The 19,704-nt window shown below is 34.8% G+C and overlaps 1 protein-coding gene and 1 long non-coding RNA gene across 2 annotated transcripts; both read right to left on the reverse strand.

The window, feature by feature from the left end:
* Positions 1-2,989: 2,989 nt before the first annotated feature.
* LOC121253178 lies at positions 2,990-5,113 on the reverse strand. The gene is made up of 2 exons (XR_005938366.1): positions 5,076-5,113; positions 2,990-3,131 (listed from the first exon to the last, which is right to left on the reverse strand). It is a non-coding gene; the product is annotated as an uncharacterized LOC121253178 (long non-coding RNA).
* LOC121253177 (stress enhanced protein 2, chloroplastic) lies at positions 3,173-4,083 on the reverse strand. The gene is made up of 2 exons (XM_041153120.1): positions 3,679-4,083; positions 3,173-3,586 (listed from the first exon to the last, which is right to left on the reverse strand). Exons 1-2 carry the CDS (start codon positions 3,988-3,990, stop codon positions 3,317-3,319), a joined length of 582 nt encoding a protein of 193 aa, XP_041009054.1. The 5' UTR covers positions 3,991-4,083; the 3' UTR covers positions 3,173-3,316.
* Positions 5,114-19,704: the final 14,591 nt, after the last annotated feature.

Below are 19,704 nucleotides of genomic sequence, written 5' to 3' on the forward strand. Positions count from 1 at the left end.
GTGGAGGAGTTGTAACATGTAAGGTTGGAGAAACAGTAGTTGTAGCTTGAGCAGGAAAACTCAATTCATCAAAGATTACATGTCTTGAAATGTAAACTCGTTTAGATTGAGGTTCATGACAACATTAGTTTTTTTTATTAGCACTGTAGCCAAGGAACACACATTTCTTACTTCAGAAAACTAGTTTATATGGATTGTAGGACTTAAGAAGTGAAAAAACATAAGCAGCCAAAAGTTTTGAGGAATGAATAATCTGGTTGTTTGTTAAAAAGAGTAGAGTATGGGGATTGGTTGGATAAGACTAGTGTAGGGAGTCTATTTATAAGGTAAGTGGAAGTGAGAAAAACATCGACCTAATAATAGGGTGGAAGGTGTGATTGAGCTAGAAGGGAGATGCCAGTTTTGGTGATATGTCTATGCTTCTCTCTAAAATGCCATTTTGTTTAGAGGTATAAGTGAATGTGAGTTTATGTAAAATGCCATGTTTAGAAAGGTAATCTTGGAAAGTAGCAGACACATATTTACCATCATTATCAATTAAAAGTTGTTTAATGTTGCTAGAAAATTGATTTTCAACTAGGCACTTGAATCGAACTAAGCAACTAAACACTTCTGATTTGGATTTTAAGGGAAACAACCATGTGAATCCGGAGAAATCATCAATAAATAAAATGTAAAATTTACAACCATCAATTGAAGTTGCAAGAGAAGTCCACACATTTGAGTATATTAACTCAAGAAGAGAGGTGGACCTGTTATTGGACTCAACAAAAGGAAGTTTATTACTCTTGGCAACTTGACATGACTCACATAATTGTTTAGACTTTTCTGGACTAGAAATTGGCAACATAGAACTCTTGACTAATTTATAAACAATAGATTCTGATGGGTGACCCAATCTTGAGTGCCAGATTTGAATGAGAGCTTTAACACTTAACAATGCAGTGAAAAAGGAAAGGAGCTTTAGGGGGTGATTTATTAAGTTTGAGCTGCTTCAGGTAAATAAGGTACAAACTAGCTTTACTTGGCCTTTGGAGGAGGATTTCCTTGATCTGCAGATCCTTCACAATAAATTGAGTTGTAGTGAGAATGAAGAAACAATTATTATCATTACAAAAACGTTGGATAGATAAGAGATTGGAAAATGCATGAGGACAATGTAGTAAATTGTTTAAAAGGAATTTTGTTTTGAAGTTACAGAGCAAAGAAGAACTAGTATTGTTGATTAGCAAACCTCCTCCATTGCTCATTGTCACTTTGTCATTTGCTTGGTAGGGTTGCTGCTAAAAGGTTAAGTTCTCAAGCTCAGAAGTGATATGATTATTAACTCCATTATAAGATACCAAGGCTGTTCAATCTCTTGTTCAACATGAGTATGAGCTGCCATTGTTGCCAACTGTGATGGGGGATGCTGCCTTGATAAGAGAAGTCCATTCGATGGTAACAATCGATGGCTTGATGATTGGTATTGCCACATATTTGACAAGGTAGAAATCTATTTGAGAAGAAATGTGTGCTAGAGGACTATGATTTAGAGGTCTGAGAAGTAGAGTTGGAATTGGTGAGAGGTCAAGAGATGTGTTGGTTTTCCTAGTTTGAGAATTTGATTTCTTTCCTTGATGGAGTTTTTGTTTATGAGTGAAGAAGGCCAATTGAGTGCCTTCAGAAGAGAGAGATTTGCTTTAGACCTCAAGGAGTTGCTCATAACTGAGCAATTCAGCTTGGAAGTCATCAAGGAAATGGGGGCTATCACGGGTTGAAAAGATGAGAGATGTGATAAAATGATTATAGGCTAGATTAAGTCCTCCAACAACATATAAGATTAAGTTTTCATGTCTTCTCAGAATTGGGATAAATTGAGTAGTCCAGTTTAAGTAATTGGTTCAATCAAGTTTGATAGATACCAAAAGGGTAATGTTTGGAATGAAAAGGGAGGCACAATAGGTGCAGGTGATGAGGCCAATAATGAATCAGGAAAAAAAAAAAAAAAAGCGTGAGCTTGATAAGTTTTGATACCAAATTAGAAAGTAAACTGAAAAAGGTTGATTCAAGATTATACCAGTCATATTGCATTTAGTGTTTATATGGATAGAGTGCAAGTATTTGAATTGAAACTGCATTTAAGTGTTACATCTATAAATGAGTACAAATATTCAATATTCAAATATTAGTTGGTTCTAGTATGATATTCAATAAAGTACATATCATCGGTGTTATCTTCATTTGAATTTGAATTATTTTGTTTATCTAATGAGTATGTGGGGCCAGCAGTAATCTTGAAGGTAGTTTGTTCTTGATCACTATCTCTAACAAGTTGTTTCTTTCCCTTGGCACTCTAGTTTTTTGTCTTGAGATAGCGAGTTGAGTTGAGAAAATATAAGATAAAAATTAAATAAAATATTATTAAAATATTATTTTTATTTTAAATTTTAAAAAAGTTGAATTATTTATTATATTTTATTTAAAATTTTAAGAAAATTGTAATAATTAGATTATATGAGATGATATGAACTGTGATAGTTTTTAAATCCAAACAAGTCTTTGAGTGTTAGTACTGTTTGCCAAATTGAATGCCTTCCGCGTGGTTGTCTTCTTTTTTATGATCTTTGCGCAACATACCCCGTGCTGCACCAAAAATATTCCCTTGGCCCCGCCGTATTCTACTTTAGTGGTTCTTCCTTTTTCAAGAAAATTATTAGTGAGTTTTGGAATACGGGGTGCCGTTGTATTCCTAATCTTTTATAACATAATATAATATTAAAATTGTTTATATAAATATTTATTTTTAATAAAATAATATTTTGTAAAAAGTTAAAATTATATACGTAACGTGTTACTTCGATTCTCAGTAGTTATCATAAAATATCATTAATTTTATGCCTACTTATTTTGGATAACACTTGCAATTTCTCGAACGAAGCTGCCCATTTTTGGGCTAATTAAGGAGTAGGTGAGATTTTGCATTGTTATGTTGAGCAGATACCATCAGATATATATATATATATATATATATATATATAATATATATATCTATCTCACTGCATTATTAATTCCAACAATTTCTTTTAATTTGACTTCAAGAAAATAAAAAAAGATATAAAAAAACAGAACCAAATTAACATTTGGTCGAGCTATATATATTATTACTGCATGCTTAATAAGGGACTAGAAATATCCCAAATTTACAAAAATACCATACCATGAAATATTGGAGTTCCATGACTATATCCTAATCCAATTAAGGACCAAACCTTGTTATCTATGTATGTATTAATTAAGCTTGCAGATAGAAGATGATGTTGATTTGACTCCGGTCTCAGATTTCGTCGGACCAGTCACTAAGCTCACTTTCGTAGAACAAGCCATCGACAATCTGATCGATGAGGGAATCGATAAACGTGTTGCAGCCGACGGCGAAGATCCGACCTACTTTAGTTCGGGCACTGGAGAACCATGCGAAGAGAGCAGCACAAGTAATGGCCCCCAAACACACCCCACCTCCCTCCGCAATACCTTGAACATCCATCTTTCTGAACAACGAGTTTCCCGTCACCAACTCTACTGTCACGGTTGCCGCGAAAACTATCTGCATGGAGCTCAAACGCATCCAACGACGCATATATAGCACATCAAATTGATTTAACAGAGAAAAGGAAACATCGGCGTGCGGAAACTCACCATGGCTAGCCGACCGGAGATGATCTCAAAGTCATGGCTCTTCCTCGAGCTCTCTATATACTCCGAAAGAATCGCAAAGAACGGCGATACGCCATCGCCGCCGTCCCTCCTCGTCTTTATCACCCCGACTCGATCCGAGCCGTACGATCTCAGATTACACAGCCGAGGCTGCAATACAACCTTAGTTCCATCCGAATCGGCGGGCTTGGATTTGGGAACCTGAACTTGAACCGGCGCCAGCGGTTCTCTCCTCTGAAGAACCGGCTTCGTAGACCTAAGCTCGGAGTGGATTGCACGCGCCGCCGAGGCCATCGGGAAAATCCGAGACTGCACAGAACGAGCTTGTGAGAAATGAGGGTAATAGCGAGAATCTTCGGTGCTTTTTGAGGATTGATGACCTTCGGAATCTTTCGTGGTTGTCCATGAATCCACGTCTCTTATTTGTCTGCGAGGTAGGAATGACGTTCATGGGAGTCTGTGACGTGACGGCTGCTTTGGTCTTATTAGTTGGGGTGTTAAATTCTGTTTTCGGGTCGCGACAAGATCAAGTAATGAACTATTGAATATATAGATTAATTCAAAAACTTGTTAAGTTAAATATGTGAAATTTTTAAATTTTAATTTAATTCATTTAGATAATAAGTTATGTTATGTCACTTATTTTAATCTATTTAATAATTAATTAAAAATATATTAATACTACTTATTTAAATCCATTTGTTTCATGTAAATAGATTAAACTAAAACACATAACTCAATTGAACTAATTAAAATAATTTTAAGTAAGAGTTAAAGTTTATGTTTATTAATAACCACAATATCTTAAAAAATATATATCAATATTTTTTTAATTTTAACATATAATAAAATTAATATTACAAATCATACGACAACAATATGAGCATAGGTCTAAAATTACAATTCTAACAATAAAAATAACAAAAACATAAGCATTCTAAAAAATATTAAAATTACAACTTAATAATAATAAAGTTTAAAGTTTGAAATAAATTCTAAAGAGTCAAAATGGATTAATTTTGCATTAAGTAGGTTGACTCGTTTATAAATTATATCTTAATGGATTAACTCGTTTTAACCTGAACTTATTAATATCAAATCTAAATTTATTAATTTTATATCATATTCGTGTTGAATTTATGGAGCATATCACATATTGTTATCTCTATTTTGGTGCGTTGGTAAGCTTGAGTTGTTCATTGCGGTGGTGACACGTTTGGGCATCATTGTCTACTGACCTGTTGCTTTCTCAGAAAAAGAGACTGATTTTTTCTTATTAAGAAAGTTATTCATTAAAAATTATTTATGATATTTTATTTATGCCAATTATTTAGTATATCATTTAAAAATTAAGAAAATGATAATAAAAATAATGATACATATATATATATATATATATATATATATATATATATTAGATTTTTATTTGTCGGTATGGGATGCATGCATGCTGTGAACGTTCACCAGAAAACAATTAATCCACCATTTTTGCTATTTATTCTGAAAGCAGCCGCCAGCCGCCTGTAGAAGAAAAAATGAGAGAAAAAAACTATTGCAACTTATCTTGTATGGTTGGCGTGGGATTTTAGGATAGAGGGGGAAAAAGTGTGGGATGGTACGAATTCGAGCTCCTATTCTATTGTTAATTTGGGCTGATCCTATAATTTCTATATTCGTTGGAGTAATCTTATTTTTACCTTTGAATTACAATATGATTAATGCAACGTATTTCTCATGTCAAATATTATTTAGGTCTCGTTTGATTACACAGATGAGAAGATAAATTCATAAATAATAATAAGTTAATTTATTAATAGTAGTGAAATGATTTAAGTTAAGATTTTATGAGTTAAGATTTATTATAAAGTTAAAAGAGGATTATAATATTATTTTTTTAATATTATTTTTATTTTGAGATTTGAAAAATTTTGTATTTTGTATTTTATTTAGAAATTTGAAAAAGTAGTAATGATTATTATATGAAAATATTGAAAATTTGAAATAAAAATATGTTTGTATTTGAATAGTATTTAGATGTTGAGATGAGATAGGATAAGACGATTTGAAAGGTTTGTGAAAGCAAATCAAACTTTAATATATTCTAAGGTCAGATAATATTTATAAAAAAAAAAAAAACTCAAGGCTAGTCATGGATCAGGAGAATATCATCTCAAGTAGGATCTCTACTGGTGTGGAGATCACCCATTAACAACCGTGCATCATAGTTATTGGTGTTTTGTTTAATTTTAGGCTAATGTGGTATATAGGACAAGTATATATATATGGTGTTCATGCATTTAGTTAATGGCTGACATGGTAAAGTTTCATATATATACATGTATGTATATATGGTGCGTGCCATATCATGATCAATTTGTTTTATACATGCTACATAATTAGGAGGGTCTTTGTATTCCTACTATACATCCCCTCCCCCTCCCCTTATGAGGGCATCCTACTTCTTTGATTCACCACCGATATAGGTACGGAGACTCAGTGAAATAACATATGTTAAGCAGAATGAATTATCACATAACAATTTTGAGAAATCTTCTAACCTACATTATACCGTATGGAGCCACCGTTGAGTATAATATTACAGTGAATGACACTTAGGCTTAATAGAGGTCACCACTCCCCTTCCTACGCACTAACAAGCCCAATGTTTGCATTAAGGAAACAGTACGGTCTACTCATCATAGTCGACACCCAGGCCTCATTGGCCAGTCCTAATGAATCCAATAGCATCTTTGGGCAACCATTGCTAGCTACAAGAAAAATGAGCTTTTGTCATGACTAATTTATTGTAACCAAAAGACTATTCGTAACTAATTTTAGTTACAAATAATCATTTTATTAGAATTAACTGGTTACAAATAAACAGTTTTCTTGTAATGACCGTCTTGTCTTTATAGCGAGATACATGGGAACATAATCGCTAAAGCACTATTACTAGTCTTGTACGAACATTCCATTAACTAACAGTCTGAAAGATGTCACTTGAATTTTCAATGGTCACTTATGCTAATAATATGTGACTCAAGTCTCAGTCAGTGAAGTGAGTCATGGGTATGGGGCAAGAACATGAATATCACATGAGTTAGGAGCAATCCCTAATACTTGCTGCTTTCCGGGCCTAGCTAGTAAGTCTTCTTGTATACGCTTAAATTATTCATGGCCGGTGCGTGTATGCGATTATTAATTAGCCCCTTTCACCTTTTTTTTTTTTCTTTGTTTTATTGGATACGTTATTTAAACTAATTTGATGTAACCTAATTTGCTTTACAGTCGAGAATTTGTAACGTCCTAATTCTCTTGCATGCATATATATAGCTATAGTGGCCGTGATAAATAATTCAATATTAGAGACACTACAAGAAAATTGTTTATTTGTGATCAGTTAATTCTAGCAAAATGACTATTTACAGTTATAATAAGTCTGTTTTGATCACAAATACTCATTTCGCCACAATTAAATGGTCACAAAAATCTATTTTTCTTGTAATGAGATGATTACGACTCGTAATAATTAACGAGAATACATTATTCTCTATTTCCAGAAGGAAATATCAGTTGTAACCCTAATTTTTCTTAACGTAACTTACGTAAACCACGTCCTTCTCATATGAACAAGCCTGGAATCATGTAAATCTGTCGGCAACTTTTTATTTTTCTAGCCTGCTTTAATACTCTGTCTTATTTTGCAAATGAGGAATAAAAGCCATACACCACGTACATTTATTTAATCAATATGTGATTTATCAATTTTTTATTCTAATTAAACATGCCGTACATATTTGCATTAAAATAAAAAGATAAAAATGACATATCATACATATATATATATATGTTGATTAGATGCTGAAAATATGTGGTATAAAATTCTCTCTTTGCAAATAGGAATGAGCTGGATTCATCATGGATGTACGTACATTCGCTATAGTACCTCTCTTGTATATATATATATATATATATAGTATTTTTTTTTTCTTCTTCTAAAGCTGCTAGCTTGTATAGTCGTTGTATTCATCTAAAACGGTGTTTCTCATGTACTTGGACCATATTCTTCAAATATAGTTAGGAAATTAAGCTAGCGTTTTCATGTTTTAATGAGAAAAACGGTTGTTAGAAGATAGTGAAAGCACCTGGCCGGAACAAAGAATTGATGTCTGAGATATGTAGAATACCTGTAAGTTGTAGGCGTACTCAAGATAAAATGATTTGGGGATATACTACTAATGGGAATTTTAGGTCTCGTTTGTTTTCAGGAAACATCTCATCTTATCTCACTTCATCATTACAACTTTCTCAAATCCCCACACAAAATAAAATAAACAATTCAACTTTTTCAAATTCTAAAATAAAAATAATATTAAAAAATATATTCTAACAATATTTTATTCAACTTTTTAACTTTAATCTCATCTCATCTCATTTCATCTCTGAAAACAAACGAGCCTTAATGTTAGAAGTGCATACCACTTGCATTAATTACACAATCAAAAGACAAAAGTGTGGAGAATCTTTTGGATTATCAGCAACTAGATTTGATTGACAACAGTTAGGAAGCCTAAAGGTTCCAGGAAAAATTAAACACTTCTTATGGAAAGCAGCTAATGAGTTGTTACCAACAATGCAGATTTTTTTTAAAAAGAAGGTGGTTGATAATGATCTATGTCCAATTTGCCAAAGGGAAGCTGAAACAGTTTTTCATACTATATGGAGTTGTCCTGCAGCTAGTGATATTTGGGCTAAAAATTCAAGTCCAGTTTCAAAATGGTCAAGCTCAGCTTTAGATTTTCAGGATTTATGGTTGGATTTAAATTCAAGGCTGTCAGATGAAGATGTACAGTTTTCAAATATTGTTATGAGAAGAATATGGATCAGAAGGAACTTTGTAGTTTTTGGAAAAACTTCTGAGAGTCCACAACAGGTTATAAAAGTTGCTAGTGTAGATAAGGATATTTTTCTTCAATCACATGTTCATGAGGGTGAACAACAATCAGGAGAAGCTACAGTTAGAGTGCAACAAAATGGAAAAAACTAGCTGACAGGTATGTCAAGGCTAACTGGGATGCGTCTCATGTGGATGATCAAGGAAAACAGACTGGGTTAGGCATTATAATCAGGGATGATTTTGGTGACATTATGGCCTGTGTTTGCACAAACTATAGCTCTAATATGAAACCTATTATAGTTGAAGGTATGGCTTTAAGAAAGGCAATGGAAATATGTGCTGATTTGGGTTTAGCTAGAGTAGAATTTGAGGGAGACTCTCAACTTATTGTAAAGTCAACAAACAGTAAAGAAGATGTCAACATGTACAGATTATAGGTCTTTGGTGCATGATACTCAGTCAATGCTGAAGGAATGGCCTGGATGGAAGGTTGTATTCAATTACAGAGAAACAAATGAAGTGGCTCATCTACTAGCAAAACTGGCTCTCTTATGCAAACAGATGAAAGAATTTGGTTAGAAGAGGGCCTATGCAGATTATGTATACTGTCGGGAAGGAAAATTTTGAAATGACTGAATAGCTGGTTTGTTTCTGCAATATACTGATGGTTTTTTCGAAAAAAAGAGAAGAGAAAAACGGTTGATTATTATGGAAACCGTACTCCAAGAGGATAAGAACGGAACCAGCTGGGGAAAAAAACAAATATAGTCAGAACTTTCTTTTCCAAGCTAGGCTGTTGTCTTCATTTTATTTTCTTGAAATTTAAAGAGATAACTATGAGAAGGACATCCAAAAAGAAACAAAAACATATCGATCATATACATTAGTAATCTAGTACGTCTTAAATATCTGCATTTAAGTCTTAAACCTCCATGATTAAAGACAGATATTTTCCAAATAGTCTTTTGATCTATCATAGAGTCGATGATTAATCGCCAAAAAGATTGTTCAAATCCCACGATTTATATGTTAAGAGACACCCGAAACGATAAGAATAAGAGAATAAATGGACAAGACGTATGGGCCTAAGGGAGAAAATTTAAAAAAAAAAAAAATCATAAAAGAAAAAACAACGTGATCTTCAAGACTTCAACTGGTCTGAGGAGGGGCACCTTTGGGTACACTTGGGCGCTTTGGACCTCTTGCCACTTTGATGTGGATGGCTCTATCTTGTACACGAAGTTTCTGTTAATGAAAAATAACAGATCTATAGTTAATATACCCTTCAATACTGCTATGAGCACTCCATAACCAATAGATTCACCATTAATATGGTGTAAAAAAAATTAGAATAAGAAGAAAACAAAAACAGGTATACCTGATCAGCAGATTCCAACTTGGGTTCTTCTCCTTCTTCTTCATCATGTCCTGGTAAATAGATCAATAAGAACATGCATGGCAGTACTTGAGTTTAGTAAAGTAATTAAAGAAAACAGATCGAGAAGAAAGAAAAGACGGACCAGATCGAATGAGAGATCAAAAGAGTCATATGGTTGAATAGAAACATTAACATATATATAAGCTTTTGAGATGCAATGGTTTTACCTTTACCAGTTTTGCAGGCTTTGATGCTTTCAACCATATGGAGTAAACCCTTCTTCAGATCCTGAGCAAATTTCCCCATTTGGGCTTTACTATTTAATTAGCAGGGTCGAAGCAGCTTTATATATCGCTAGTTATAAGTTCCTGGCGCCCCAGCCGGGTGAGCAGCAGCTTGTTACTCTGCAAGAAAAGTCCAGTAACCATGTGCAGATGATCAGATAATTTATTTTATTTTTTCAAGATTTTTTTTTTTGAGTTTTTCTTAATTTTCGGGGTCGTATAAAGATATTATTATAGTCCATTGTCTTTGATTGGAAGGGTTAAACTACTCAATTGCTGCTTAATTAATTATTGAAAAACTGGTGGATGGACCAATTCAAATGATGATCATAAGCATGCAAGGAACCATTATACTTACAATATTCCATTACTTTCTTTCATTTCTTTTCCAGTATATAGTACTTTACACTTGTCATTCTTTGTGGATCAGTAGTAGTTCTACCGTCTAGAAAACAGAGTCGTTGTTGGGAAATGGCTTGTGCGTAAAAAATAATAGCAGTAAATATCTGGGGATATATTTGAATTCGAAATAAATTAGTGTTAGTTTTAACTTAACATGAAATTAGTTACTGGGAATATTGCACTCTAGCTATGATTACAAAGATATTTTTAAAAAAAAAAATTATTTGCAAGCTTAATTAATCACATAGTTCGTTATGCTCTACGTACCATTAATAGATGTGTTTGAATGTTGAGTTGAGATAAAAGTTGAAAGTTAAATAAAATATTATTAAAATATTAATGATACACTAAGCTCTACGTATCATTAATAGTTACGTTTAAATGTTGAACTGAGTTAAATTGATTTGAGATGAAAATTGAAAGTTGAATAAAATATTATTATAATATTATTTTTTAATATTATTATTATTTTAAAATTTGAATAAGTTGAATTTTTTATTATATTTTATGTTAAAATTTGAAAAAATTGTAAGAATTAAATAAAATGAGTTGAGATGAATTTTGGCCCAATTTAAGTATTTCATGTACAAAATTATTAATTAGTACTATAAAAAAAAATCAATATGTTGAAAGTTTATTGCAGCAAGTTTTGCAAACGATTGATATATTTAAGACAAATAATTAAAACTAATAATTATTATTAAAAAAGTACTAAAAAAGAATCCATAAATAGTTTTCAAATTAAAATCTTTGGGGAGGCGCGCACTCGGTTCATCTGTACCCACGAGTGTGTTAAGCCAGGGTAGACTCTCGACTGAGTCCTGAGAAGTCTGACTCGAGGAACAAGGACGACACGTGTTTCGCAGTTTATAATCTCGATCGGAAAAGGCTGACTTCTCGATCGGTACGTAATACGTTTAGGCTTTGAATATTTAGCTGATTTCAGTTAAATTGAATTATTTATAAATAGTAATAAATTAAATAGTATATTGAATTATATAAGATTTATCTAAATTGAATTTAAAGTGTATTTATATATTAAGATAAGTATAATACTTTTTATAAGAAATTAAAAAAAATTATGGGTCTCACGTATAAAAATATTTTAAGTTAAAAAATATTATGAGTTCTACATATAAGAAGATTTTGAGTTAGAATGAATTTAATATTTTGAGAATTGAATATTTAGATATTAAATTTAATTTAAAATTAGATTGAATTTAACTTAACTAAATTTGAAAACCAAACAGAGCCTGGATAGCATGGATTATTAATTTTGTAATAAATTTCGGTTCCAAGTTCGTACGTACTTGGAATTCTTAAACCAGTACATCAGTTTTATACCTTTCAACCTATATATATATATATGTAATTAGTGAATTTACACCACATTTATAAACCTTCTATTTTGTATATAATATGCATGTTACAAATTTAACCATCTAGAAATATTACTTTTTTTTTTATTATTTTAGATTTTATAATAAATTACGATATTGATTGATATGCATGGTCCATTTTGAATAATTTCATAACTAAATCACTTAAATAGAAAGTCTCTTAATTAAAATGTGACGTATAGTCAATGATGTGCACTACAACAAATTCTTTTGTTTTTTGGATGAAATGAAAATCGTCCCAAAATATGCTTTTTAGGGTCAAAATTCAAATTTCGCTCAAAAAAATTGACAAATGTCGTTATCCGTTTGAACGTATAATTTTATATTCGAACGAAATATATTGGGACGAAAATATTTGTTCCTAATAGAAATTCTATTCGAACGGGTACCAAACCATTCAATCTTAAATTTAATAAACCTTTGAATGGTTATTTGGAACCGTCGAACGTTAAATTGGTAGGTTAAGTTATTAAATTTAGTGGGAATTTTAGTATCCATTCGAACAGTCTACTTAGATGTTTGAACACGAAAGAATTAACGTTTGAACATCTAAAGTTAACATTCGAACGACCATTGAATGGTTCGAACGGAAATTCTAGCGGGTTAGATGAATAAATGTTTGGCAAGAGTAGAAAATACGTTTGAAGGCTTCTACAGTACGTTTGAACAGCGGCATATTTTTTACAAATTTTAATTGCAAAAAAATACCCTATTAATTAGTTATAGGTAAATATTTAATTTATATAAAAAAATTATAGCATTTAAATAATATAAATACATAAAGGAACTCAATAACGAATTTAGAAAATGAAAAAACGATTCATATTTAAATTAATTATACAAAACACAAATAGCTAGTCCATAAAGAAAACCAAAAAAAATGCAAATAAAAGATATACGCTACTGGCCCAAATCTCATAGCATCATCTCGACTCCACCAAGGCGTGTCTCAATATCTGTCAACCGAGACAAAATCTTCGACTTAGTCTCTATGAGGGCGATCCGGACTTCTGTATGCACTACATCAATTAGCTCTGTTGTCTGTGCACGGATCTCTACACTCACGATATCTGCAATCTCCTCATCAATAGCAGTGCATGATGCGCCCTGTGTAGATGACTCACCCGATATGCCATGATCTCTCGAGTGTGCATCTCCTTGAATATCTACTGTCTCTATAGTGGGTGCACGAATACAAAATCTCGAGTGTCCCGTGTTGCGTGAAGGTCGAGGAGTTAATTGGTCCAATCGGCTTCCGAACACGCTCGTACACATCTGGCTAGACCCTTGTCGCTAAAAGAAATTGTGTAAGCGGGACCCCAAATGGCAATATATCTATCGTAATATAGGTGGTCTCTAATCAAATCCTAGCAAAGATATCTCGCTAGGTTGATAGGCAGCCCACGTGCAACTCGTATCATAAACTATGCCTGATTCATTCTAACCTCAGTTTTGTGCAGCCACAGATCAATGTTGTTGGCTATTATTATGTTTATGATCTTGAAAAAACTAGATAAGTCGACCTGTTTGATGCCCTTGGTCCCATCATAGGGAGAAGTATCTAGACCCACAACCAACTGACAAACCTCATGATCAACGAAGCCATCGAACTCATTTATTACATCAGTGTCCTCATCCTCAACAATCTCCCAATCACCTGCAGGCGTAGACTTCTTGGGCACCACGCTCGGATATGTGGTGGGCAGTCGAGGGCTACAAAAAAAATCGATGACTACATCCATTGAGAATCTAATTTATTTGCCCCGAACAGAAAATGTGTATGTGTCATCATTCTGGCCACCACCACCAATTTCTCTATAGAACTTAGATACATTGTAGATGTGAGAAATGATCATGTCCCTCCCTTCATCATCCAGATCGATGATCGGTGTCTAACCATGATCGAGGAAGAAAGATGCCACAAAACAACCCTCTCACAGAAGATCCTGAAAATCCTCAATCTTCACCTAATGCTCCAACAAAACAGTCCTCTTTTGGACTTTTTCACTGGAGGGTTGCCCTGACCTGTCCCCCTTCCTTCCTCGATAAGACATTGTAATGGCACTGAAATTTAAGAAATAAAACAAGCATATTTGGAGAACTATGGGGGAGATTCTGCCAAAATTTCGTTAGACATAATAGACAATATTTGGTAGGTTAGCGACTATGAGCTTACAATCTCGAATGTGATAGAACTAACTACTCAATGAGGTGAAGAAGAACACATTGTTTCGTTTGAATATGGTTGCTTGTTAATGGTTGCCCATTGTTTGTAATAGGGATTTAGTAATGGATAAGAGTTGAATACGAGTGAATGATCGATTGGATAAGGATTACAGCGTATATGCTGAAGGTGTTAAGAGATTCTTGGAGTTCGCACGCAGTACAATTGATATTGACTTGCGAATTAGATGTCTAGGTCAAAAATGCAAGAATTTATGTTCTCATAAGATGGATTTGGTGGGTGAGCATCTCTTTGTCAATGGTATTGACTAGGGTTATATAGATTGAGTCTTATATGGAAAATCATATCCAACAATTGAGCCTCTGAATGGTGCACAAACAGATGATGGTGGTCATGATTACGACAAGGATATGGAGCAAATGTTGGGTGAAATTGGAGCAGGAATGTTTATGGATGAAGGTACTGCAGACACATCAACTGCAAATGACGCAGGTCATAACACGTTCAAACGTTTGTGGAATGATTCACAACGTGAGCTATATCCAGGATGCAAAATATAGAATATGCAATTAATTTGTTTGTGACTCTTATTTTTTCAAGGATGACTTCAAACTAAATTTTGGTTAGAGAGAGTAGTGTAAGACTGTTGATGAGTTTATGTGTAATGCATTTTGAAACTAAATTTTTATCCCAAAAAACCTTCCAGGACAATGATATTGGGACGAATTTGCGAAGCTTTTTATTTTTTTTACCAAAAACTGCTTTGGTACGAAACAATATCTTTTTGGGACGAAGATTTCCGTCACAAAAGAGGCAAATTGTTGTAGTGGTGAATGGAGAAGACAAAATCCAAGTATATACCCGATTTTGTATAGAAGATATTAGGTAAAAGTATGCAACAAGGGCATCGGATCGAAAAGTTGATAGGCAACCAAATAAATGTACTCAAGAAGCACAAAAGAAAGAAGGCGAGGAAGAGTAGAAATAGGTCAAATGCATCATCTGGGAGGATCCTGGAGTTGTTGTATTTGACAGAATTTTATCTGATAGAGCGTATCGTGTGACAGATTTACGTTGAAGAAATTACAAGTCTTGCAAGGACTCCTCTCTGATGTGGGAATTTATTTCACACATTTTCTTAGTCCTAATTGTTTTGATTCAGAGTGTTTTGTATGTTTGTTAGCTCGTTTGTCTAGAATTTTAGGTGTCTTTTACATTTATCTAATTTTTTAAAATTCTTGATATTTTTTAAGTGTTTAATTATTAAATTAGGTTGAAATTGAGATGATATGAAGATGCAGAAATCGGGCTAGAACTAGAGAGCAAATCCTAATTGGTCTGGTCTTGTCAAACCAGAACACTGTTCGGTTTTTAAGTTCTAACTGGAGCTACAGACCTCGATTTCAGATATTTTTTAGATTGATGGAAAGATAAAACGTAGGCCTAAAGATTTTATGAAGAGCCCAAAATCCAGTTCTACCTTTTTGAAGTTCAAAACTTAGCAGAAATGGAGAAGTTCAAATCTGTCTAGAAGTTTACTGCAGCCAAGACTCTGTTTCAGTTTTCAGCCTGTATCTAGAGTTTTAGAAGTCAAAATAAAGCAAGCATAATGTTTGAACGTGAGGACAAGATGTAAAACTTTTGTGAAGGACCCAACTCAATCTGTGTCGTTTTGATGCTCTAAATTCAGCTGGAAGTCGGTCAGCCAAGAATTCTGGATTTTCAGCAGCAGATCTATTTTAAAATTTGAAAGGAGAATTGGTTTTGAGTTGATTGGATTTTCAGCTGCAGATATGAATAGAAGGTTTTTGAATTACCTGGCACATAACAAAAACATTTTAAAATTAAAACTAGATGAGACTAAGCGGGAAAAAACTTCTAGAGCTGCTTATTGAGGAGAGTCTAAAAAAGAATAGACCGATAGAGAAAAAAAGAAGAGGATTGAAGGAAAAGCTGTAATTCCAAAATGAAAAACGAAGCTCACGATTTCTGTAATTACAGAGTTTTTTTTTTCTTTCTCAAATTTTTAGTTGCTGAATTGTTATTAAGGATGTTTAATTTGAATTTATATTTGATAAATAATTGAATTATTTTATTAATTATGATTTGCTAGTTTTCTTATTCTAAGGCTAGGATGTATGTTGGGGGTGCATGTGGAGATTGGTATGTGAGTAGAAAATCAAGAAAGCTCAACCCGTGAGTTCGCTCGAGGTGCGCTCGACAGTGTGCTTGAGCGAAACACAAACTCTAGTATTTGCTTAAGCCACACTCGACACCCCGCTTGAGTCAATGTTGATTGGTTGTTCGCTCGAGGTGCGCTCGAGCGAAGAACGTAGTTTTTGCCGAATTAGGATTTTCAATGCCGTTTACTATAAATATGATACATTTTACATGTTTTGTACGACTTTCAGCATATTTTGATAGAAAACTATTGTCAAGTGAGTGCATATTATATGAGAGAGCAAAAACCCTAGAGAGTGTGAGTTATGATTGAGTAATTGTAATCTCCTCTGTTTAATAAGATTTCTGCAGCTCTATGAACGTAGACAATTTACTGAACCACGTATATTGTGTGTCATGTGCTTGATCGCATTTGCTTTTACTTTAGTTTGCCATCGTTGATGTGTGTATTTTTTGCACAATAAATGGTATCAAGAGCCACGGTCCGACCTGAAAGAGAATGATTAGGCCTGCAACCCAAGCAACTTGTGCTGTGTTTGGGCCCGACCCGACCCGAACCGCTTCCCAAGGTACACAAACTGACCCGACCCAACATCAGTCGGGCCAACCCGTTTCTTCTCAAATTCTACAGCAACCATTCGTGGCTGTCAAACTGACCCTCTTCAACTCCAACCCACTCGAAAGCAAAACCTCCATAGCCAATATCTAAGTCCAAAAAGGCAACAAAACTCAAATCCGTTACCTTCACCGTGACTATATGAAAAGCCCATTGATAGGATCAAGAGCAATCAGAGATCAAAACAATAATTGATATTAATTTTACCTGGGGCAAGTTTTTCTCTTCTATGCGTCTTCGAATCTAAGGTTGACTCCAAGTTGTCCAACAAGTGATGGTCCAGGTGGAGAGCAATCTGACCGTTTCTCTCAAACACTGCAAGCACAATTGAGGCCTTTATGGTGTTGAAGACCGCAAGTGTTTCTCGTTGGTCCACGAACAGTTTGATGGGTCAGAAAGTGCGAGTCCATGGCACAGGAAAACCACCTCCAGGACGACTGAGAAACACCTATACCCCTTGAGTTACACGACTACGTTCACCAATCTATACCTCGATTTTACGTCCTCGAGCTCCAAAAGTAATCGACAGAAGGTAATCTGTAAGCGGCTGCATATCCCTTGATTTCTTGACTTTACGCTCGATTTCTCGTTGTCTTGATTGCTTGCGGTGTAGGACTTTGCTCCTGATTGGTGGGGGTTGGTTTTAGGGTTGTCCAAAAAAGAAGAAGAATCGTGTGAAAGAAAAGAAATAGTCAGGTCATTTCAACATTTAGCGGGTTCGACCCGCAAACTAGTTCAAACTGTATTTTTCGGAAGGGTCAGGTCGGATCTATCGAACGGAATGGGTTCTACACTTTTCTGCACAGCCTTAAGAACGATGGCTGGAGATAAAGTGAATGCACTCGTGATCAAGAAGTTCAACAATACTGATGGGGATTGAGAATTATCTTTATGAGAAGAGGCTCCACCTTCCACTGTTGGGAAAGAAGCTAGAAAGCATAGATGATGCTGAGTGGACCTTGTTAGATCAACAGGTTCTGAGGATTGTTAGGCTGACCTTGCCCAGAACAGTGGCACACAATGTCAGTAAGAAGATAACCACGACGGATCTCATAGTGACTTTGTCAGGTATATATGAAAAGCCAACAAAGAAATTATTCAATCTGAAGATTTTAGAAGGTATGTCTATGGCCCAACACATGAATGAATTCAATACAGTCACATATCAACTGTCTTCTGTAGAGATTGAGTTTGATGATGATATTAGAGCATTGATTCTGTTGGCATTGCTACCAAATAGTTGGAAGGTCATGGGGATGGCTATAAGTAGTTTAGCTGGCAAGATGAAACTGAATTACGAAGACGTATGTGACATGATCCTTACTGAAGAGGTACGTAGAAGAGACTCGAGTGAGTTTTCAGGTTCAGGATCGGCCCTGAATGTTGACAATCAGGGCAGAAGACATGACAGGTCAAGCTCTAAGAGCAGAGGAAGAGTAAGACGAGATCTAGGCAGCAAATCACATGCTGGTATTGTGGCAAGCCGGGCCACATCAAGAGAAATTGCAAGAATCAAAAACATGTTGAGGATGATGTTGTGAATGTAGTGGCAGAAGAAATTCATGATACCCTAATTCTTGTAGTGCACAGTCCGATTGATAATTGGGTGTTGGATTTAGGGGCTTCATTACATAGCACCTCACATCAAGAGATCATGAATAATTATGTTGCTGGTGATTTAGGGAAGGTGTATGCAGCTAATGGAGAGGCACATGATGTAGTGGAAGTGGGTGATGTGCGCATCACACTTCCAAACAGGGGCGTATAGACTTTACAGCAAGTCAAACACGTTTCGGATTTCAAGAAAAACATGATCTCTATGAAACAACTTGATGACAACAGTTATGCAGTAGCATTCTCTAGAGGAGCTTGGAAGATCACTAAGGGAGAGCTGGTCTTAGTGCATGGTAAGAGATCTAACTCTTTGTATTTAATATCAAGATCCAGTGATGTACAAGAAAATACAAGAGTGTAAAAGGGCAAGTTTGATCTCACGAAATATATGAGGAAGCCGAAGGGAGTCAGTTTTGTTGTTCCTCATGTAAGCCTGGGAAAGTTGGCTAAGGTTGCCAAGATCGGTTCTAGACCGGATACTCCTAGTGCATTGGGAGTTGTGAGTCGCCCAGTGAATGTATTAACTAAGGGCAATGTACATGGAAAACCGAAGTCAAGCTTTACTTCAGTGCGTCTTCTAGCTTGAAGACAGAAGCTGTGAACTGCAGAGATGATAGGGCTTAACTAGAAATGGTGGCTGGCATGTGGAGACCCAGTCTCCTAGTGAGAGATTGTTGGGGTGCATGTGTAGTCTGGTCTGTGAGCAAAAAATCGAGAAATATAAAGTTCGCTCGATGTTGCTCGACATGGCGCTCGAGCGAAACTCAACTCGTGAGTTCGCTCGATGTGGGCTTGAGCAAAATTCAACCCATGAGTTCGCTTGAGGTGCGCTCGACAGTGGGCTCGAGCAAGACATAAATCCTAATGTTCGCTCGAGCCACGCTCGACACCCCTCTCAAGCCAATGTTCATTAGTTGTTCGCTCGAGGCACGCTCGACATGCTACTCTAGCGAAGAACGTAAGTTTTGCCGGATTAGGGTTTCCAGCGTCATTTACTATAAATATTGTATATTTGAATTGTTTTGTATGACTTTTAACATATTTTGATAGA

Source organism: Juglans microcarpa x Juglans regia, chromosome 2S (genome assembly GCF_004785595.1).
Source record: "Juglans microcarpa x Juglans regia isolate MS1-56 chromosome 2S, Jm3101_v1.0, whole genome shotgun sequence".
NCBI lineage: Eukaryota > Viridiplantae > Streptophyta > Magnoliopsida > Fagales > Juglandaceae > Juglans > Juglans microcarpa x Juglans regia.

Excerpts from the sequence above, each read along its gene's own strand:
- LOC121253177 (XM_041153120.1), bottom strand. The coding sequence starts at position 3,990 with ATGGCCTCGGCGGCGCGTGCAATCCACTCCGAGCTTAGGTCTACGAAG. Across the intron at positions 3,587-3,678 it reads TCTCCGGTCGGCTAGCCATG|ATAGTTTTCGCGGCAACCGT; the intron begins GTGAGTTTCCGC and ends AGCTCCATGCAG.